Consider the following 21,807-nt stretch of genomic DNA (forward strand, 5'->3'; position numbering starts at 1 on the left):
GGTGCAGGTCTGAGGAATTCCTCCTTCGGAGCTTATGCGTGTATGTAAAGACCAGAATAGGGATGCCCCCAGGATTCAGGAAACTGAATTTGGGAGGCCATCTCCCTTGCATCTCCCTTGCACCAGCCCTATCCATCCAGCTGGTTAAAGTGACACCACCATCTGCCCACAAGACCAGCTATAAATAGAGGCCAGAGCAGGAACAAGCCGAGGACCAAGCAAACCTGAGGGGCTGGGGGGCATAGAAAGATGAGCCTCTTCAGAGCTGGGGGTGTAGATTGAGGATACAGAAACCCAAGAGAGAGCTAAAAGAAACCGGAAGATGAGATGCATATTTAGGGGAGCGGGGAGGAAGGGGGCGCCTAGGGCCGGGCCCTGCTGTCATCAGAAGGGGCAGCAGGACCTTAAGCAGGTTCCCGAGATGGGACTCAGATTTTGGGCCCTCCTGCCCCTGCGTGATGATGCTTCACCAGAGCGTGAGGGGGTGCTGTTGGGGGTTGGCATTAGAGGAACCTCAACCCTACTCCTAGCAGATAGACCAGGGCTTAAACATGGGGGTGGGGAAAAAGGATAAAAAGAGAGGAGGGGAGTGGAGACTCCAAGGAGGGGAGTGGCGTCTTAAAAAGGTGCAGGCGCAGGCTTGGCACAGGATGTTTCCATGAACCACCAGCCCAGGGTAGGGGAATCTGAGGGGCGACTGTGGGTGTCCCCCCTACCCAGACACAGACACAGACCCCACCCTCAGGGCCTCCCCTGTAGGGCCAGGCTGCTCTGGCCCACCCTTCCCCTCTCCACCCTGGGATGCTGTTTTGGAAACTGGTGACCTAGCTGGATCCTGCCTTTATTTCTGGCATTGAGTTGTTGCCACAGTAACTGCGGGGGTGGGGCCGGGAGGGGGAGAGGGTGAAAGGGAAACAGAGCCAAGGGAAGAAAGATGAAGAAAGGAAAGAAAAAAGGGATGGAAAGCAGAAAGAGCGGGATGGGACTCAGAAATGGGGTGAAGCAGGCAGGGACACTGTAAATGAAATTGGTGAAAAAGGAGAGGAGTACCTGACCCTTAACCTACGGGGACAGCCTGCCCATTGCGTAACCAGTTTACCCGTTTACTGTCTGCACAGCCAGCCTCCAGCCTGGCTTCTCCATGCCCCAGGGCACAGAGCCCGTATGCCAACCCCTTCCCCCAACCCCCAGCCTCTCTGCCCCTTGTCCACAGGCCAGTTCAGCGAGCAGGATTTTGGTGGCTCCGCAATAAGGTTAGCGCACGGGACCCCAAATCGCAAGTCCATATTAAAGTGGGATCTTTGGGGACCCACGGAAAAGGGCATTCATTGGCTTTGATCCGAGATAGACCTGGGTAGGAATTCCAGCTTGACATTTATGGGGAGGTGCGAGGGTAGGGGCGGGGGCGGGCGGGGAGTTGGCAAGTCAATCTCTCAGCCGTATTCTCATCGCCTAATGGGAAGACGTAAACGTGTGTGAAGCTAGAGAGGATGGGTGCAAGTCCCTGGCCCAGAGCAAGTGGTAGTTGGTTTAGAATGCGGGCGGGGGAAAGCTGACTAGAGGATCCAGACCACCGGTCGAGCCTCCATTTCTCAAAGTCCAGGGAACCGAGGCAGGTTCAGCTCCTACCTGGAACCGGCCCCAGCGAGGATGGGTGGGCGGGCCTTATCACCCAGGCCAAGCGGCTCTAGTTGCTATGGAGACGGGGCGGGCGGTGTGAGGTGGAACCGGGCTGGGGGTTCAGATAAGGCGCAGCTGCACAGCTGGGGGAGGGTGGGGCGGAGATGGAAGGACTGGGAGCAGCGGCGCAGCTGAGATGGCCCTTCCGCCACCTGGGCTGGCCTTCCTCCGCGGCGCTTTCCCTTTCCTCTCATTGAGCCCTCCCTTCCTGCTGCAGCCTGCCCTCTTGGTCTGTACACCGGAGGCAGCCCGGACCTGGGAGTGCACGTGCAGAGACCAGGGGTGTGCATCGGTTGGGAGCAGGCGCGGATGGAGTAGGGGCAGCTAGTGCGGACGCGCAAGGAAACTGGCTTTGGGAGGGGCTACTCGTGGGTGGAGTAAGCGGTTCGCGGGCGTAAAACGTGATTTGAGAGAAGCTGCGAAAACACTCCCTCCGTCCCTCCCTTCCCCTTCGCCTTTCCCTCCCCCCACGCCCCTTAGTCCACCGCGAAACATTTTCTCTGCTGGCTTAATATTTCACTAGTAAGACCTTCACTCCTTCAGGTTAGTCCCAAATTAACATGCCAGGTCCCCGAAAGGGTAAGATATTAACAATTGCCGCAGGGTGCTTTCCAACACACCAGGCGCTGTGGAGAAAGAAGGTGGCTCAGGGCAGAAGGCGAGGAGACCCAGCCCAAGGGATGAGCCGGGCGCTGTGGAGAAGGGGCCTGGGCTAGAGCGGGGACGTCATTATTCTGAATCATTTGAGTGGCTGCGCTTGTAGGACCGTGTTCATGCAGGGGAGAGTGGGGCGTCTCAGTTCAAGACCTTACCTGTGACCTGGTTCACGGTGGCCCTCTCCCCTCCCTCTCTGGGCAGTGACCACTCTGATGGGCAGTCACTGCCGCACGCTGTAGCCACCCGCAAATGGTGTTCAAGGGAAGGTTGCATGGGCCACCCCCAGCTTCAGCCTGAGGCTCCAGGACCCGTAGAAGCTCTGTTCTCCCAGCTGCTCAGCTGTCCACAGGCCCCACCATGACCCTTACAGTCCTTTCTACTCTCTTCAGCCTCTGCCTAACCCACCTGGGCTTCCCTGGTGGCTCAGATGGTAAAGAATCCTCCTGCAGTGCAGGAGACCAGGGTTGCATCCCTGGGTGGGGAAGATCCCCTGGAGGAGGAAATGACAACCTACTCCAGTATTCTTGCTTGGAGAATCCCATGGACAGAGAAGCCTGGCGGGCTACAGTCCATGGGGTCACAAAGAATCTGACACAACTGAGAGACTAACCCTTTCACTTTCAACCCACGTGTTGGGTCTGCATATGCCCTTCTGTCAATTTTCCTGCGAAAATAGAAGCCTCCTGATTGGGATCAGCTCCCTCTAAATGCCCCTAGGTTGCAGTTACCAACTTCCTTTTCTTCTCCTTTCAGAGGAGCCATAACTTCTTTCTCTCTGCTCTTCACTCTCCACTGAGAGCCTTTACTCCTCACTCCCCACTGCTTACAAACCTGTTCAAGTCTCCCTTTTCCTGAAAAACCTTCAACCAGGCTCACCTCCTCCATAGTTACTCTCCTGCCTGCCTATCACACTTCTCAGAACTGCCCCTCCCTGGCCTATGCATCCTGGCCACCTGCACCCCTCCACCCTGCACCCCATTACTAACAAGGAGGCTTCATGCTTCCTTTGCAGATGCTCTCAGAGGCTGCCAGGTCTTGACAGCCAAACTGGTGAGCTGTCTCTCCTGTACACACATCTTCCCTTCTCTGGGCAATGGACTCTGGGCTTCTCGACATTCTCTCTTTCTCTTAAAATAAAAAAATTATATATATACATTTGGCTGCACGGTTTTAGTTGCAGCATGCAGGATCTTTAGCTGTAGAATGTTCCCTGACCAGGAACCCAGCTTTGAGAATGTAGAGTCTTAGCCACCAGACCACTTGGGAAGTTCCTTCATGACATTCTTTCTCAACCCCTCTTTCCCTCCCCAAATGTCTTTCTTTCCAGGTGGCACAGTGGTAAAGCATCAGCCTGCAATGCAGGCAACTTGGGAGTCAGGGCTTCCATCCCTGGGTTGGGAAGATCCCCTGGAAAAGGAAACGGCAACCCACTCCAGTATTCTTGCCTGGAAAATTCCACGGACAGAGGAGCCTGGCGGGTTACAGTCCGTGGGGTTGCAAAGAGTCGGACACGGCTGAGCATGAGCACACACCACCCTTTCTCTCATATTTATTGCACCTTCACTGTTTATTAGGTCCTTTACAGGAAATACAAAGAATCACTAGGTATACCCCCAGCCCTCGTCTTTGCCCTCCCATCTCCAGATCCTTTTTTTCTTCTAGTCCTCTAGGTACTTCCTAGAATGCTATTTGTGATCTTCTTTCTCCATTGGCAACCTCACGTGCAGACTACCACCTCTAGCTCAAATGGCTCCCAAATTTGTGTTTCCCGCTACTGCCCCCACCTCAATATCAACCTGGCAAGAAGTGAACTCATTGCCTCCCCTTCTCCTGTCACTATCTGCTCCTCCTTTTGGTGGGGTTTCCAGATCCAGTTCTGCTTTGCACATTCTGCCTCTTCGGCCCCAGGCCCAAGTCTAGCGCCTCACCATCCCCTGCCTGGACTGCTGCCATAACTTCCTGGCTGGTCTTTCTGTGGACCTGAAAATTCATCTCCTAGTCTGCAGCCAGACTCATTTCCCCAAAGCACTGCTTAGATCTATCACTTCTTCATTTTGAAAAAAAGTTCCTAAGCATTCCATAGCCCCAGTTGCCCACGGAATACATTCAGAATCCTCTAGTCTAACTCAAGGCATCTACAGTCTGGTCCCCAGCCTCCTGCCCTAAAACTGTCTCAACCTCCTGAGCTCCACAGTTCAGCCATGTTTGCTGTCCCCAGGCAGACATAGTGCTTCCCCGTGTCTCCACTTTCCATCATGCTGCTCTCTCTTCCAAGGGTCCCTTTTTAGTTTTTGCAGGATCTCCAATTAGTCATCTTTCAAGGGCTGCCTTAAATACCTCCTCTTGAAAGAAAGGATTTTCTTTGGGACTCAGTCAGCAAAGAATCTGCCTGCAATGCATGAGATGCAGGTTCAATCCCTAGGGAGGGAAGATCCCCTGGAGAAGGAAATGGCAACCGACTCCAGTATTCTTGCTTGGAAAATCCCATGGACAAAGGAGCCTGGTGGGTTACAGTCCATGGGGTTGCAAGAGTCAGACGTGACTTAGCGACTAAAACCACCAACACCTCGAAGAAATTTTTTTTATTCCCCCCTCTTGATACTCCATTAGGAGTGATTCCTCTCTCCTGTGACCTCTCACAGCCCCTTATACCATCTTTTTTTGTTTTGGCTGCACCTCATAATTTGTGGGATCCTAGTCCCTCAACTAGGGATTGAACCCTGGCCCTCAATAGTGGGAGTACAGAGCTCTAACCATTGTATCACCGCTTATACTATCTTATCTGGCATATGTAACTGTTTGTTTGCATGGGTATTATCTACACACATGGCCTCATTTCTGGAGGGGCAGCTTAGCTTCTTTGACTCATCACTCTATTCTCCATAAGACCACAATGGTCTGTGGTCATTGAAGAGTAGGTGCTCAGAAAGTATTTGGTGAATGGATGGATAAAACAATACACAACCCGGTGGGTAGGTGGATGTATGTATGTATGGGTAGGTGGATGGGTGGATGGGTGGAAGGGTAGGTGGATGGATGGATGAGTGCTTGCCTCTAGGACTAAGTCAAGTGTATGGCTATTTTGATACTGTCTGTTAACAAGGTAAACATGAAAGAGGAGTGAGAAGGAGCTAATAGCTCTTTGAATATATACTAGAGTTTATTCTGGCCCTCAGACACCTAGTTAAAAGCATTACAAAGTAAGTATTAAGAAAGCAAGAGTAAGATGAAGCTCTGGAATGAAGTCTTTCCATGGGCACCAAATACCTAGTGTAACCCTGATGGTCAGAATCTCATCTTAGAAATGCTTGACTCTAAAATTCCAAAAAGACTTAAGAAGTGTGGCAAATGCTAGTCTGTCCACACCGTGAACCTGACACAGTACTGGGAAGGCACTATGAATCATGCCAGTGCTGAAGACACAGTCATTTTCACCTCCACAACGCTGGACAAGTTGTAACCTCTTTGAACCTCAGTTTTCTCACCTGTAAAACAGGTCTACCTTATAAGGTTGTTAGGGGGATGAAACAAAATAATTCTTGTAAAGCACTTGTCAAAATACCCAGCTTAAAAAAAAAACAACCCAGCTTGAGTATTCAAATAATAGCTATTATTATTGTAGAAATTAGCAGTCATTCTATTTGGCAAAAATACATACCAAGCAACATATAATCAAGGACTGAGTTACATGGTCTCTGTTTAAGTTCCACTGGAATTCAGAGTAGTTTATCAGTGAGGACTAGAATAACTGGGAAGGTCTCCTAGAGAAGTGTTAAGGATGACCCTTGAAGGATTGGTGGGATCTGGAAGAAGAGAATAGTTCAAGGGCATGCACAAAAGCAGGGGAGTGGGAGTGAGCTGCCTATGCCCAAGGAGGCAGTTTGGTGGTGGAGAGACAGTGAGAAATAGAATGGCCTGATATAGAGTAACAGATAAGACTGGGAGCACCAATGACCTGTCATTCATGACCTTCTGTGGCAAAGAGTGGCTATAAAAAAGCCATCTAAATTTATCAGTCCTCAGGGAGATAGACATCATGCTGCTGCTGCTAAGTCACTTCAGTTGTGTCCGACTCTGTGCGACCCCATAGACGGCAGCTCGCCAGGCTCCCCCATCCCTGGGATTTTCCAGGCAAGAACACTGGAGTGGGTTGCCATTTCCTTCTCCGATGCATGAAAGTGAAAAGTGAAAGTGAAGTCACTCAGTCGTGTCCGACCCTCAGCAACCCCATGGACTGCAGCCTTCCAGGGGGCAAGAGTACTGGAGTGGGGTGCCACTACCTTCTCCGATAGACATCATAATAGTTAACATTTTACATAGAATTTATATTTCAAACACATCACATGTTATAACTTGCCTAATAATCAGAACAACCCTATAACAGATATTGTGACCATCGTCCGGTTTACAGATGAGAATATGAGTCACAGAAAGGGTAAGTAACTTGCTCAAGGTCACACAGCTTCTGAGTAGCCGAGTCTCCTCTCCCCAGTCACTCCAGTCCAGAGCCCACACTTTTAACCACTACATGATTGCTGCCTCTTCCCTGTACCTTTTGTAGCCATCAGCTTTCTCATCCTGTGGCTTACTGCCAGCAGCTGGAAGACAGTCTCACTGTCACCATCACATTGGAAACTCAGCCAGGCATTAAATGAATGGTTATTATGTGTTTGGTCCAGGGGTGTGCGGGGAGGATGGGAGGATTGCTAAGGGAGTTACCGAGGAGGCAGATCTGGGCTCTGCCCAAAGGGGAACTCCTAATCTTTGCAGCAGATAGGACCCAGCTCCCCAGGATCCAGCCCGGAGGCTTTCCTGCTGAACCAGGGGGCTCTGGCTTACAGCAAAGTAGTACCTCAGAGGGCAGCCTCAGCTCAGGCATTCGAAGATGATAGGGAACTGGGATGTGGCCTTGGTCCCCAGGGTGCTTTACCAAATGCCTGAAAGTGAGATTGCCTGTTGTACCGGGACAGGCACAGGGGGCTGTGGCTCCTTCCCTTCTCCACTGGGCAGGGATCCTACCCAGGGCAGTGAGACAGTTCCCAGTCAGTGGTCTGACTGCTTCCCACCAAGTTGCCTTCACTCTGTGCTTCCCTTCTGCTGTAGCCATCTCATAGTATTACTAAGACCTTCTGTGTTAAAACTTTCTGGGGTGGCAGGGGACTTCCCTGTCAGTCCAGGGAAAGTTAAGCCTCTGTGCTTCCAACGCCCGAGGTACATGGGTTCCATCCCCTGGTGGGAGAACTAAGATACTATATGCCATAATGTGGGGCAAAAAAATAAAAACAAACAAAAAAAACCACCACACCTTTCTGGGCTATGAGAGGGTGTGGTACCTCTGATAGTAGGTTAAGAAGGAGAGGGGCAACGGCCCAAGAACAGAGCCAAGGAAAGGTCATGGCAAGGGAGTGAAACCCTGGGCCTGAAACTGACCACAGGCCGGGCAGGGCAGGTGTGAGGAAGAAGGGATGTGGAGACTGCCTTGGGAACGGCTGACCCTTGCCGTCATTTCCTTTCCAACGAGAGAACAATGGCTTAAAAACAAGTGCAGCCTGTCCGCTTTCCCGTCTCGCCGAGGGCCACAGGCGGCTCGCTGTCCCCGAGGGCTGAGCAAATGAGAAAGCCGAAGCCCTGCTCCCCGGAGATAAGCTGAGCCAGAGAGGGCTGTCCTCGCCCCCGCCCTCAGGAGATTGCGGGGTCCGACAGCCCCGGCTGGCACGTTCTCCCTCCCCTTCCAGGCCCTGCACTCGCCCAGCAGCCTGGACAGTCACCGAGGGATGAGGGCGCCACAGCCTGGCGGAGCGCCCTCTCTGCTCTCGCGGCCCCGAGCGCGCAGCGCCCAGGAGCCGGACAGAGCCTGACGCCTGCGTCGTCTCCTCTCGCGCACAGGATCCCGAGAGTGATCCGACCGTCCACATCCTTGCTGCATGGAACGACTGCAGAAGGTGCGCGGGGCTGCACCCACGCAGGGGCAGTGGGATGCTGGAGACAGAGGGGCACGCGGTGGGGTCCCGGCTCCCTGCAGAGGGTCAGGTCCGGGAGTCAAGGGTGCCACCTGGTGGTTGCCCATGGCACCGCACCCCGGGGCCCCGGAGGCCTAGGGAAGCCCTCCTCTACCCCAGCCCGCTTGCTCCAGCCCGGCCCTGACACCCACACACATTCCCACCTGCCTGCCTTCTCGCTCTCCCCAGCAACCACTTACCTCCCCTGGGAGCGTCAGCTCCTCCCGAGACTCCAGTGTTCCCGGCTCTCCCTCCAGCATCGTGGTGAGTACCCGTTGGCCACCAGCGTCCTCAGGCTGGGAGGAGGGAGGAGTCGGGGACAGGCTGTGTGCTGGGCAGCTTCACTCAGAGGACCATGGTCCTGCCAGGGTTGGCGAGCAGAGAAAGCCCCAGATCCAGAGAAGATTCCATGCACCCCCTCCTGCTGGTCTGGTCCTGTCTCCTTGTATCCAAAGTGCTAGGTGAAGGACTATCATTGTTTTAAGATCACTCTAGCATTACCGACTGAATGGACATGAGTTTGAGTAAACTCTTGGAGTTGGTGATGGACAGGGAGGCCTGGCATGCTGCAGTTCATGGAGTCCCAAAGAGTCGGACACGACTGAGCGACTGAACTGAAAACCCCTTAGGGGCTGCCCTGGTGGCCCAGTCGGTAAAAAATTTGCCTGCAATGCAGGAGACCCAGGTTCAATTCCTGGGTTAGGAAGATCCCCTGGAGAAGGGAATGGCAACTCACTCCAGTATTCTTGCCTGGAGAATCCCACGGACAGAGGAGCCTGGCGGGTTTCAATCCATGGGGTCACAAAGAGTCAGACACAATTGAGTGACTAACACTTTCACTTTAAACCTTTAGAATGAAAACAATAGAAATGTTAACTTATAGGAGCCGATCTCTATCATGGCTGCCCATCTTCTTCCTAATAAATTGAAATCGGGCTCATAACGGCAGTATTCTAGATGAGGCTTTTGGCTCCTCTGTTCCATGGGTACCATTTCCCTTCAGGCCAAGATGGACAATCAAGTGCTGGGCTATAAGGACTTGGCTGCCATCCCCAAGGACAAGGCCATCCTGGACATCGAGAGGCCTGACCTCATGATATATGAGCCCCATTTTACCTATTCTCTGCTGGAACATGTGGAGCTGCCCAGAAGCCGGGAGGTAAAGGGTGGGAGGGTCCTCTTGGACGGGACTCGGGGCAAGGGCTCCCCAAGCTGCACTAGGTGGGGGGCAGGATCCCTCTCACACTTTCTTTCCTGGAGGCCAGATGCAAAAACAAGAAGGAGAACCTGTGCACGGGAATCACCACTCAGCTGGTGACTGAGTGTTTGTACTACAAAGCAGGTAGAGATGGACTGGCCTCTGGCCGGTTCCAGGTGGAGAGCAGGAGAGGCCACGTTTGAGTGGTAGCACCACAGAGTGGGATCATGCAGGAATGGGGCGCGAGTGGGCAGAAAGTGAGCAAATTTGTGGAAAGCATGCAGAAGCCAGCAGCTCAGAGGCCGAGTTTAGCAGCCTGAACTTGGAGGCCAGAAGTCCTAGCTGAGTGTGACCTGTGTGATGGTGTGGTCTCAGTTTCCCCTCCTCCAAAATAGAAGTGATACCTTCGCCCGTTCACCTCACCAGGTAGTAAATGCATGAGATAACTCGGGACAGGTACTTTGCAAACTGTATTGGAGAAGGGGGCTGTGTCATGGCTGAGTGGAGAGAGACGGCCAGGCTATGGGGAGACTTAAGCCTGGTGAGGGGCCCCGACTCCATCCTGGATACTGTGGGTCTTGTCCCTTCCCGTCATTGCTCGGCTCTGGGATCAGGGCCAGAGCCACCTTCAGCTGGCCCTCAGAGCACATGGACACTGCTCCAGAATCCTCAGCTTCTTCTGCTTCTTCATGGGTCCTCGGGAAAGTTTCAGGACCCTCTTCGGGAAAGAGAGGGTGGAAGGCCAGCCCTGAGAGCTGGCAAGGACTGAGAGAGAAGAGGAGGCCCAGAAATCAGCGGAGCAATTGCAGGATTGGGCGCGGGGGAAGAAGTGGCCCACCTGGGGCCTTAGGGACGAGGGTTTAATCCCACCCTTGTGGCTCTGACCAGCCTCCTCTCCATTCACAGCGCTCGCTGTCACCCAAATCCACATCCCCCCCACCATCCCCAGAGGTGAGTCTGCCCCGCGCCTGACACCGGTCCAGCCCTGCTCTGATGGGGCTAGCCCCTGCCCCACACACATCGAGGCTGGGCTCGGCAGAACCTAGGGGGTGATGGAATCAGTGGACCTTGTCCTGTCACTGGCCAGCTCTGGGTCCATCTGTGTCTGACCCAAGATCTCATTTAATCCTTTCTCCTGGATCAGGCACCATTAGTAGATCAAGTCCTTGGACAGCCCTCCTCTGCCCTGGGGTTGGGGGCGTGTGGGCTGCTAGGGTGGGAGCACCAAGATAGTGGAAGGGGTGGGGTGGGGGCCTGGGAGCTGCAGGGAACCGCACTTCTGCTCTGCAGGTGTGGGCAGAGAGCCGGTCTCCTGGAACCATCTCTCAGGCTCCAGCCCCCAGAACTGCTGGGACCCCCCGGACCAGCCTGCCCCATTTCCACCATCCTGGTAGGTTTCACTGTCAGCATGGCTACATCCTTGCCCTAAGACCTCTTTTTTTCCTTCAGGAACCCAATTGCATTACTCTCAGTCCCCTATTCTCTGGAGTATATGCACACCACCAGAACTGGCTAATGCTGGAACCCAGGCAGAGCTCCCAGAGAGAGTGGACCTGTTGTATTTTCCCTCCCACCCAGACAGAAAAGTGTGAAACATCCCAATCCCTGAGGGAGGGATAAATTCTAGGATCTCCAGTTCTGTCTTGGCTCTTGGCAGGCCCCTGAGAACTTCCTACCTCCTCCCAATCCATGTCTCCATCCCCTTCTCTGACCCAGCCTTCCCGTCATCATCACTGTCATCCCTTCCTATCGTCACCACCTCCTTCTCATCCACTGTTACTCCCTCTCCACAGAGACCACTCGCCCAGATTCCAATATCTACAAGAAGCCCCCCATCTACAAGCAGAGAGGTGAGGGTTCCCCTGACGGACCAGCACCCCTGTTCCCACCACCTGCTGGGAGGCTGCACTGAGGGTGGGAGGGCCATAGGGGCAGAGATGTTCATAACATGCCCTGTTCTCTTCCTCGTGTATTGCTCTTGTATCCACGATCTTACAGGTGTGAAGAGGGAGACGTGAGCAAGTGGGAAGCTGAGGTGGGAGGTGGCCTGCTGGGCAGGGTATGCCTGGGCTTACCTTGACCTCCCCCCCACCCCTGCAGAGTCCACTGGAGGCAGCCCTCAGAGCAAGCACCCCATTGAGGACCTCATCATCGAGTCCTCCAAGTTCCCCGCAGCCCAGCCTCCCGACCCCAACCAGCCAGCCAAGATCGAAACGGACTACTGGCCGTGCCCCCCATCACTGGCTGTTGTGGGTAGGAGAAACTGCTGGAGAGGGGAGAGGGAGGCCCAGACACTGCCTTGTAAGCCCTGCTGAAGCCCCAGGAACCCACTCCCACCCCCTACATGAACCCAGCATCCCCATCCCTCTCAGTGTAAATGACCCTGATTGTTAGTCATTCATTCACTTTCCGTTCATTTCTTTCACTGCTTAACAGATATTTGTTGAATTTCTACTGCGTCCCAGGCTCTGTGATGAGAGTTCTGGAAAGAGAAAGAGAAATGAGACGAGGTCTTGGTCCCTGGTGACTTTTAAGTCTCATGAGCATGTGTCTTGCATCTTCACTGCAAGACTAGAAAACATTGCTTTTATTTTAATGATTTGCAGTGTTCCCTTCAAGGTGCAGCCCTAGAGAGATGCGAGTTGAGTGCGTGGTTGATTGACTGATGTGCCTGTTTGCCTGTGTTCCCTAGAGACAGAATGGAGGAAGCGGAAGGCGTCGAGGAGAGGGGCCGAGGAGGAGGAGGAGGAGGAAGATGACGACTCCGGGGAGGAGATGAAGGCTCTCAGGGAGCGGCAGAGAGAGGAACTCAGTAAGGTAGCATCTGGAGACCCCCGCCCGCCTCCCTATGTCATCCTGGGCTTCCTTCCAACGTGGCGGCTGGAGAGGAGCGAGACCCAAAACTGGAAGCTACCAGCCCTCTCAGAGCCTGGCCTCAGAAGCCACGGGGCATCCTTCCAGTGTCCCGTTCTGATCTGAGTGACTTCATGTCTGAAAAGCATGCTGGTCAGAACATGTGAGGAATTCCCCTTCTTTGCCAGGATGTCAGGCTATGCTTTGACAGGGACACAGGGATTGCATGTCACTGTGGGGGACGCCACTTATGATTAGAACCAAAGGCACAGAAAAGGATGGCGTGGACAGTGCTAGGCTTCAGCAGCCACAGTAGTTCATGGGATGAGGAGAAAGGAGTGAGCAGACTGCTGGCCTCCATGCAGAGAGAGGGGGTCCAGGGAGTCAGAGAAAGGCTACTGTTGGTGACATGGGCTTGTGCTCTGGGCATTGTGGCCTGGGATACAGAGGCCCCTGGGGCAGAGGTAAGATCAAGCAGCTCTGACTCTTTGCTCTCAGGGGTGACCAGACCCAGTGTGGCAGAGCTTCCCACAAGAAGGACAGGCTCCATGGGCTCCAGGCTACCAACCAGCCCCTCAGGAACTCTGTCCCCACTCCTGCCTGTGCTATACCAACTCCAAACCTTTTGGAGATGAGAAACAAGTATCAGGACTTCCCTGGCAGTCCAGTGGTTAAGACTCCATACTTCCAATGCAAGGAGCACGGGTTCAATCCTTGGTCAGTGAACTAAGATCCCAGATGCCATGCAATGCAGTCAAAAAAGTTAAAAACAAAAACAAATAAGTACTGATGCTGCCTTGGATCCATCTTCCCTTCTCCTTCTGCAGGTTACTTCCAACTTAGGAAAGATGATCTTGAAAGAAGAGATGGAAAAGTCATTGCCTATTCGGAGGAAAACCCGCTCTCTGCCCGACCGGACACCCTTCCATACTTGTGAGTGTCATCGAGGGGGCTCAGAATCACCTGGCTAGACCATGAATCAAATACTCTGCTGAGTCTGTCACGTGCCCAGCCCTGTGCTACTGTGGGTGTATGAGAGGGAGAAGATTCCGGTGCCGGCCCAGGGTGCTCACACTCTCCTTAGGGCAAGAGCACCAGCTATGGAACAAAATGAGATGACAAAAAATGGCATCAGTTAAAACAGAATTAGCATATTTCATTGAATTCAACGAGCATTTATTGGGTGTCTACCATGTTCTTAGGGCTTCCCTGGTGGCTCAGAATGTAAAGAATCTGCTTGTAATACAGGAGATGCAGGAAATGCAGGTTCTGTCCCAGAGTTGGGAAGATCCCCTGGAGAAAGGAATGGCAACCCACTTCAGTATTCTTCCCTGGGAAGTCCCATGGACAGAGGAGCCTTGTGGCCTACAGTCCATGGGGTCACAAAGCATCGGACGCACCTGAGTGAGCAACTCACACTTCACCATATTCTTGATCCCCGGGGATATAAAGAGTAAAACACTATAGTGCTGCCTTCTGGTAGCTTCAGGGCATGGGGAGAAGTAACATGGAAATGGGTTTTAGCACAGCATAGCAGGTGCTGGGAGATGAGAGCTATATTTGGAGTTCTTTGAAAGGATGCTGACAGGGCCTGGGTTCCAGAGTTGGAGTCTTGCAGAATGAGACACAGTGAGTGGGGGAGAAGGGCAGTGAAGATCCCAGGGATGGTGTGGGAGCAAAGGCCAGGAGCAGCAAACATGCAGCCAGCGGAGAGGGCCTCTGGAAATCTGGAACTACAGAGCACAGAGCCTGTGGTGGAGTGGCCAGGGCTTTGGTGCCACAGTGCTCATCACCAGGACTAGCCTGGGCTTCCTTCCAACATGGTGGCTGGAGAGGAGGGGGGCAGATCTGAGAACCCCAAACTGGAAGCTTGAGGCCTCTCACTGCCTGGCCTTGGAAGCTGTAGGGCATCCTTCCAGTGCCTTCTTCTGGTCAGAGCAGGTCATCAGGCCCCCCAGACACAAGGGAGAGGAAAGAGATTCTGCTTCTTGATGAGAGGAGCCACCCAAGGGCACACAGGCTCAGAGATGATGTTGCAAGCCATCTTTGGAGACAATCTGCCACCCTTCCCAGTTGTCTGGGTAAAAGCTAAAGATTTTCATAGGCCAGGGAAGAGGGAATGAGTTTGAGAATTATACAGACACAGTCTGTATAGTAATAACCCAGAACTTAAAAATTTTCAATTTTACAATGGTGCAAAAGCAATATGCATTCAGGAGAAACTAACTGTACATCCAGTTTTGAATGTTGACCTTTTCCCAGGCTAGTGATGTACAGTATGATGCTCTCTTGACTTTGTTTTCTTTTTGACACATTGTACAGCATAGGAGATCAAACCCGCGCCTGTGCCCTCAAGAAGCCCAGAATCTTAGCCACTGGACCACCAGGGAAGTCCCACAGTGCTTTCCTGAGATGCTGGGCAGCATCAGTGAGCCATAGCTCCCAGTCAGTCACACCATCAAGACAGGAAACAACCCGTGCACGTAACAACCCCAGGGGGCTGTTCAGTTTCTCACTTTGAGTACAGTATGCAGTAAACTACATGAGCGATTCAACACTTTATTGTCAAATAGACTTTGTGTTAGAGGATTTTGCCCAGCAGTAGGCTCCTGTAAGTGTTCTGAGCACGTTTAAGGTTGACTGGGCTAAGCTCTGATATTTGGTCGGTTCAGTGTATTAAATGCTTTTTTTTTTTTTTTACTGTGATGGGTCTTCATTGCCATGCAGGCTTTCTCTAGTTGCAGCGAGCTTGGGCTAATCTACTGGTGGTGGAAGGGCCTCTCATTGAAGTGGCCTTTCTTACTGTGGAGCACAGGCTCTAGGGTGTGTGGGCTTCAGTAGTCGTGGCACATGGGTTCAGTAGTTGAGGCTCACGGGCTCATTAGTTGTGGCCCATGAGTTCAGTTGCCCCGTAGCATGTGGGAATCTTCCCGGACAAGGGGCTGAACCAGAATACCTTGCATTGCAAAGTGTATTCCTTAACACTGGACCACCAGCAAAGCCCTGTTAAATGCATTTTGACTTGCAATGGTTTATGGGCTCGTGACTCCATCATAAGCCGAGGAAGGTCTGTAGAGGAGTTGGAATCAACAGGACTGAGTGACTGATTGGATTTGGGCAGTGAGGGAGGGATGAGTGGGGGGTTTTGCCTTGGGTTCTGGGTAGTGACAGACCTGGGGCAGGTGTCAGGGGAAAGGTGAAGACACTGTTTGGGATATGTGGGTCTTAAGTGCATGTAGGTGGGATGCTGAGTTTGACTGAGTTGGAAGCTTGAGGGGTGTGTCAGGGCTCAGGTAGAATCTTCAGCTTATATATGGTAATGGGACCATGAGAAAAAAATCTCATTGTGTAGACAGAGAGGAGAGAAGGACAGGCACCGAGGGCTTAACAAGGTTCACCGAGGGCTTAAGGGTTTGAGGAGCACTTAACTATGCTCTCCTGGGAGCACTGGCTGGGAAGAAGTGGGGAAAGAGACCCAGTCTTAGGATGCAGGAGGCTGACCTTGAAAGGGTCTGGGACTTGGACCTGGGAGCAGGCCACATGAGAAATTGGGCAAAGAATCAGCCTGCAATGTGGAAGACCTGGGTTTGATCCCTGGGTTGGGAAGATCTCCTGGAGAAGGGAATGGCAGACCACTCCAGTACTCCTGCCTGGAGAATCCCCATGGACTGAGGAGCCTGGCAGGCTACGGTCCATTGGGTCTCAAAGAGTCAGACATGATTGAAGCGACTTAACCCACATGCACGCTGAGCTCAGGGTGAGGCTCAGTGAGAGTGGTGAAGGTTCAGAACAGTTTCTGCTGGAAATGGGAACTGGGTAAAGGGTTTAGGGTCTGTAGTGATACTCATCCACATGGGGTGGGCTTCCCTGGTGGCTCTGAGCGCCACACAGGGTGGTGCTTCCCATAGCCTGTGGGCTGAAGGGGAGCACAAGGTTGTTGCAGATTAGATTTTTTTGTTTGTTTGTGTTTTAACAAGAGGAGTTTTTTCCTTCATATTAAATGTTTAAAGTATTTAATTTATTTATTTGGCCATGCTGGGTTTTAGCAGCAGCAGGCAGGATCTTCGATTTTCATTGTGGCATGCAGGATCTTTAGTTGCAGTATGTGGGATCTAGTTCCCTGACCAGGGATCGAACCCGGGACTCCTGCATTCGGAGCATGAAGTCTTAGCCACTGGGCCACCAGGGAAGTCCCAGGGTTAGAGTTTTGTAAGGCAGGTGCTGAGGGACTAAGTGCCCAGATGAGCTGCTAAGTGTGGATGGAAGTGTGAAAGTAAAAGTGTTAGTCGCTCAATCGTATCCGACTCTATGGGACCCCATGCACTGTAGCCCACCAGGCTCCTCTGTCCATGGGATTCTCTAGACAAGAATACTGGAGTGTGTTGCCATTCCCTTCTATAGGGGATCTTCCCAACCCAGGGATCGAACCTGGGTCTCCTGCATTGCAGGCAGAGTCTTTACTGTCTGAGCCACCAGGAAAATCCAAAATACTCAAGGTTATATGCCCAGTCACAGGTTGAAGGTCAGGGGAGAGTGGGGGATGCGGATGCTGGAGGCCCCATGAAACTGACCAGCAGCTGTGCCAGCAATGTGGCTGATGGAAAACTTCAAACAAAGAAGGGCACTGTGACCCCAAAGTGGGATACCCAGGCTTCAATGTCAAGGTGAAGCCGCTATGGACAACAGGATCCAGGAGCTGACCATTGGAAGGGGTTGCCTGCTGTGGAGCAGAAGTGAAGGTCACTGGGTTGGGGGACTCAAGGACTGTTAAGGCTCATATATGGCTGGGACCTCCACCTGGTCATCGAAGTGATATTTCAGCTGGATGATATTTCAGTGCGGGTGGGAAGAGTCATGGTAGGCTTTTTTAGAGAATGTAGAATAAATAGTTAAGGCCTGAAGAATGAAGCAGAAAGAGAGAAATGTCCCGGAGGTTGGATTCAGCAGGATTAACTAGTCAGGCAAAATTAGCTCTTTAATGTGCATTTGGCCTTGCAGAGTTGAGTAGCGAAACGCCTGCGTCAGCATCATTGTTGGCATCCCTGAACTTGTATGGGACCAATGGTCACATGATCGAGTAGGTTACAGCATAGCTGATCAGCCTTGACAATTGCAGAATTACGAACAGGCTTGTCATTCTGACTTAATGGTGACACTGAAATTAATGGTCACTTTCAAACATAATCGAGAAGTAATTAGGAGTGAAAACCTTATGGCTGAAATTCTACTGGTCCATCAAGGGAGAAGTGCATGCTCACTATCACTGAGGTGAAGCACTTCAGTAATGAATGAAGGACTTCTCTGGCGGTCCAGTGGCTAAGACTCCACACTCCCAATGCAGGGGCCCCAGGTTCGATCCCTGGTCAGGGAACCAGATCCCACAGGCCACAACTAAAGCCTGGCACAGCTAAATAAATAAATACTATTTAAAAATAATTATTGGGGGTTGTGTAAGCAGACAATTCTCTATATAAAAGTAAGGAGTATCAAGAGGAAAAAAACGAGGTTGCCCTAAACACATTTTATTCTCACAAATTTCCAAATAACATATCTTATAAGAATGTTTGAAGAAAACAATTATTCCTCACAGTTTTGAGTCTATCCAGGCTAAACTTTCATGCACACACACAAAAAAATGCTGGTCAAAACAATTGCTATGCAATGTCTAGCCAGCAATGTCAAGCCTCTGGAGATGAAGGAATTTTGAGATTAGCCCAAACAAGCTTTCTAGGAAACCTGTTACTGAAAACCAATTTTCCTGAATTATAAGATGTATTTCTTGAAAGCTTAGTGATGTTGAAAGTGAAAGTGAAAGTTGTTCAGTCATGTCCCACTCTTTGTGACCCCACAGACTGTAGCCTGCCAGGCTTCTCTGTCCATAGCATTTTCCAGGCAAGAATACTGGAGTGGGTAGCCGTTCTCTTCTTTAGGGCATCTTCCCCACCCAGGGATCAAACCCAGGTCTCCGGCATTGCAGGTGGATTCTTTACCATTTGAGTCACCAGAGAAGCCCTTAGTGACATTATTAGAGGTCTAATTGCAAGTGACGTCTGACTTGGGAATGTCAAGTCTAAGTGACTGCGGTGCCATCTAGCAGCTGACAGTGCTGGGAGAATGACTGCTTCTGTTTTATGACATCAGGCATTTGAAATTTGATTACTAACATTGCTAAACATAAAACTAATAATTCGATTCTTTTTACTTATTTTAGACTTATTTTTGTATCCCAGAGGTTCATTGTATGATGGTGAGCCTCATCACCTGGGGCTTCCCAGGTGGCGCTAGTGGTAAAGAACCTGTCTGCCAGTGCAGGAGAGATGTGGGTTTGATCCCTGAATCGGGAAGATGCCCTGGAGGAGGGAATGGGAATCCATTCCAGTATTCTTGCCTGAAGAATCCCATGGACAGAGGAGCCTGGCGGGCTATGGTTCACAGGGTCGCAAAGAGTCAAACATGACTTACCTCATCATCTGACTCTGAATTTGAACACTTGGGCCTTTGGCCCAAATGTCTATTTCGCTCACATCCGTTAAAGAAAGGGGAGGCGTTAGGGGCAGTTCAGAACTGCAGCATGCTGTCACCTGCTGCAGGTAACAGGCAGGAGCTAGAAAGCAAAAGAGCTCCACTGGGTTCCCCCGATTCCCCTCTCCATGGCCCTGCCCCTGGCAGGGGCGGCCAAGGAATGACTCTCAGGAATGACTGTCAGGCCAAAGGGACTGAATCGGGGCCTCCTGCTCTCTTCCAGCCTTGCACGCAGGAACGTCTAAATCTTCTTCCCTCCCCGCCTATGGCAGGACCACCCTGAGCCGGGTAAGGTCCCAGCATCGAACTCACAGGTTGCTAGGGAAGAGTGGGCATGTGGGGCCGCCCGTGAGGGACGGGGTACTCGGGCAGGGGGTGAAAGGGAACGATGCAGTACACTCCCATTTCCTCTGATCCTTTTGTGTCCTTTCCAGCTCCAGTCTACAGACTTCAGCCCATCTGGGAGTGAGGCTGAAAGCCCAGGTGAGAGACAGAGCTGACGTGATGCTGGGCAAGGGGCTTGGGCAGGCCCCAGGGGCAGCCTGTGCGTGCAATGTGGGCAGGGCTCTGTGGCTGGAGGTGGGGGAGGCTGAACTGGCAGGTTGGAGGCCTGCTGACCTCAGGCCTCCAGCTGAACCTCAGAGCCACCTCTGAACAGTGACTCTTCTCTCCCGCAGGCCTGCAGGTGAGTGCCCTCTGCAGGGGAACATGTGGACCACGAAAGTCACGGATGGATGGGGAGACTGGCAGTGCTGGGGGAGGGGGTTGTGGGGCCACGGAGTCACCTGGTGAGGCCGCAAGAAGCACATGAAAAGGCTGGGGAGGTCTCCTTGCCGCACTCTGGCTCACTGCGGCTTTGGTCTCCCCAGAATGGAGAGGGCCAGAGGGGGAGGATGGACCGGGGGAACTCCCTGCCCTGTGTGCTGGAGCAGAAGGTGAGGGGCAGGGGCAGAGGCAGGGGGTGGTGGGCAGGGGACAGAACTGTCTCTAGCGGGGGAGGGCCAGCTTGGGAGAAGCCAGAGAAGTGAATGCACTGAGGGGTCCTCGGGGCTGATGTTGGGAGGGGCAGCACGGAAACTGAATGGCAAGATGGCATGAGACCCCACGGCCCCTTCAGGCTGATAAGCGGGCCTGGGGGACGGCAGGGGTAAGGTTGACAGGCACCTCCATGCGCCTAATACTACCCCCCTGTCCTCCCAACCCCCAGATCTATCCTTATGAAATGCTGGTGGTGACCAATAGGGGGCGAACCAAGTTGCCTCCAGGTGTGGATCGGATGAGGCTGGAGGTATGCAGGGACAATTTGCAGGGTGGGTGAGGGGCTTCCTGCTGGGGAGGACCACCTCCTGGTCACTCGACCCAGCCCCACCTGTGCCTCCTCCCCTAAACTGCCCCCGTGTGTCCCCTCGCAGAGGCACCTGTCAGCAGAAGACTTCTCTAGGGTCTTCTCCATGTCTCCTGAAGAGTTTGGCAAGCTGGCTCTGTGGAAGCGGAACGAGCTCAAGAAAAAGGCCTCTCTCTTCTGATGGCCCCCACCCACTCCATGACTGACCCTCACCCTTGCCGCTTCCGGGCCCTGGAGCTGGGGTCCCAAGACCCCAGAGCATCATCTCTTGGTGGGGGGAGCAGGGGTGGGGTTGGCTCCGTCATCCAAGTTGAGGGGGAGCAAGAAAGACCTCTCTCTGCCTGTTGGGGTTGTAGAATGTGGACTTTCTTCCCCATAATGAGCCGGGACGGGGGAGGGGGCTCTCCTTCTCTCACCCCTGGTCCTCACAGTACAGGGCAAATGCAGTGTGGACTCCCTGTGAGTTAACGTTTGCATCCTCTCCCTGCCCCACCCCCACGTGAATGTCCCAGAAGAGAGTGATGAGAAATGAACATGGCACCTAGTGGCCAAGCCTGTCTGCTGGGTGGGAAGATCTCTTGGGCCTGGTAGGAGGTCCCGTGAGGATGGGGAGCAGCCAGGTAGGCAGAGAGCACCCCAGTACCCCATGTGTACCCAAGCACTCCTCTGCAGCTCACCTGGGACAGGTTCCCCTGCACTTGGGCCTCCCGCCTCTCAGCCTCCAGCAGGGAGGCCACCTGGTCCTCCAGCTCGCGCCCTACCCTGCCCTTGTGACCCCCAAGCTTCAGAGCCTCTTGCTCTAGCCCCGTGGCTTCCCCAGAAGCCTGCGGCATAGAGTGGAGATGTCGCCTATACAGACCCCCAGCCCACCACCAGCCTGCAGGCGGGGTTGGCTAGAATGCTGCCTTCTAGCATCCAAGTCTTGGGCGGAACTCATCTCCTTGGATGGGATGAGGAGCCAGGCTGAGAGTCCTGGCCACCGGTTCTGCCCATGCCTGTGCACCCCCCCCACCACGCTCTCTAAAGAATGTAATTTATTGGGGCACCCCCAGCTGCTTTCCTCACCTTACTCTCCACCCTACCCTAATCACACTCCCAGCTTTTCTTCTCTCCAAATACACATGTGTATATAATTATATATATATTTTTGCCCGGGTCTGGGTTTTGTTCCTGCCCAGACCCTGAGATCCCTTTCTGCAGTGTGTGTGTGTGTGTGTGTGTGATCATGCTGGGGGAGGGGGACTGTGCTTGGAATTATAAGGTTTCAGTGGGGCCCCTAATCTATTTGTTCTTTATGAGCTTCCAGATCGGGGTAGGAGGGACAAGTGATGCCAGGCTGAGAAAAGCCATGGAGCAAGGGTTCAAATGAGGGAAGTGGGAAGGCAGAGTTGCAGGAGGGAGAGAGATGGCACACATACGACCCGCCCCCTGTCCTGCCCCAGGAAAGCCGGGGCAGGCTAGCAGTTCCTGTCTGCCTCCTCTCCTTCAGGGGCTGAGCGATGGTGGCATGGACAAGGGGACAGAAAGTCACACTCTGGAGGGTGATACAGAGC

General features: G+C 52.9%; 1 protein-coding gene across 8 annotated transcripts; it reads left to right on the top strand.

Annotated features, from left to right (window-relative positions):
• Nucleotides 1-8,199: 8,199 nt before the first annotated feature.
• DMTN (dematin actin binding protein) lies at nt 8,200-21,109 on the top strand. 8 transcript variants are annotated; one of them, XM_068973766.1, is made up of 15 exons: nt 8,203-8,279; nt 8,526-8,600; nt 9,340-9,495; nt 10,441-10,485; nt 10,825-10,924; nt 11,328-11,384; nt 11,635-11,787; nt 12,227-12,351; nt 13,215-13,320; nt 19,133-19,197; nt 19,344-19,392; nt 19,587-19,594; nt 19,779-19,844; nt 20,117-20,197; nt 20,322-21,109. In XM_068973766.1, the coding sequence occupies exons 1-15, from the start codon at nt 8,262-8,264 to the stop codon at nt 20,433-20,435; spliced, it is 1,218 nt and encodes a 405-aa protein (XP_068829867.1). In that variant the 5' UTR covers nt 8,203-8,261; the 3' UTR covers nt 20,436-21,109. The 8 variants fall into 8 exon arrangements, with proteins under 8 accessions (XP_068829871.1, XP_068829874.1, XP_068829873.1 ...); XM_068973770.1 differs by lacking the exon at nt 8,526-8,600 and having other exon boundaries at nt 8,200-8,279; XM_068973768.1 differs by lacking the exon at nt 19,779-19,844.
• The last annotated feature ends 698 nt before the right edge of the window (nt 21,110-21,807 follow it).

Source organism: Capricornis sumatraensis, chromosome 6 (assembly GCF_032405125.1).
Source record: "Capricornis sumatraensis isolate serow.1 chromosome 6, serow.2, whole genome shotgun sequence".
Lineage (NCBI taxonomy): Eukaryota > Metazoa > Chordata > Mammalia > Artiodactyla > Bovidae > Capricornis > Capricornis sumatraensis.

Bases quoted from the DNA above. Each gene is read 5' to 3' on its own strand.
- DMTN (XM_068973766.1), top strand. The intron at 8,601-9,339 runs GTGAGTACCCGT...ATTTCCCTTCAG, and splicing joins GCTCTCCCTCCAGCATCGTG to GCCAAGATGGACAATCAAGT. The intron at 20,198-20,321 runs GTATGCAGGGAC...GTCCCCTCGCAG, and splicing joins TGGATCGGATGAGGCTGGAG to AGGCACCTGTCAGCAGAAGA.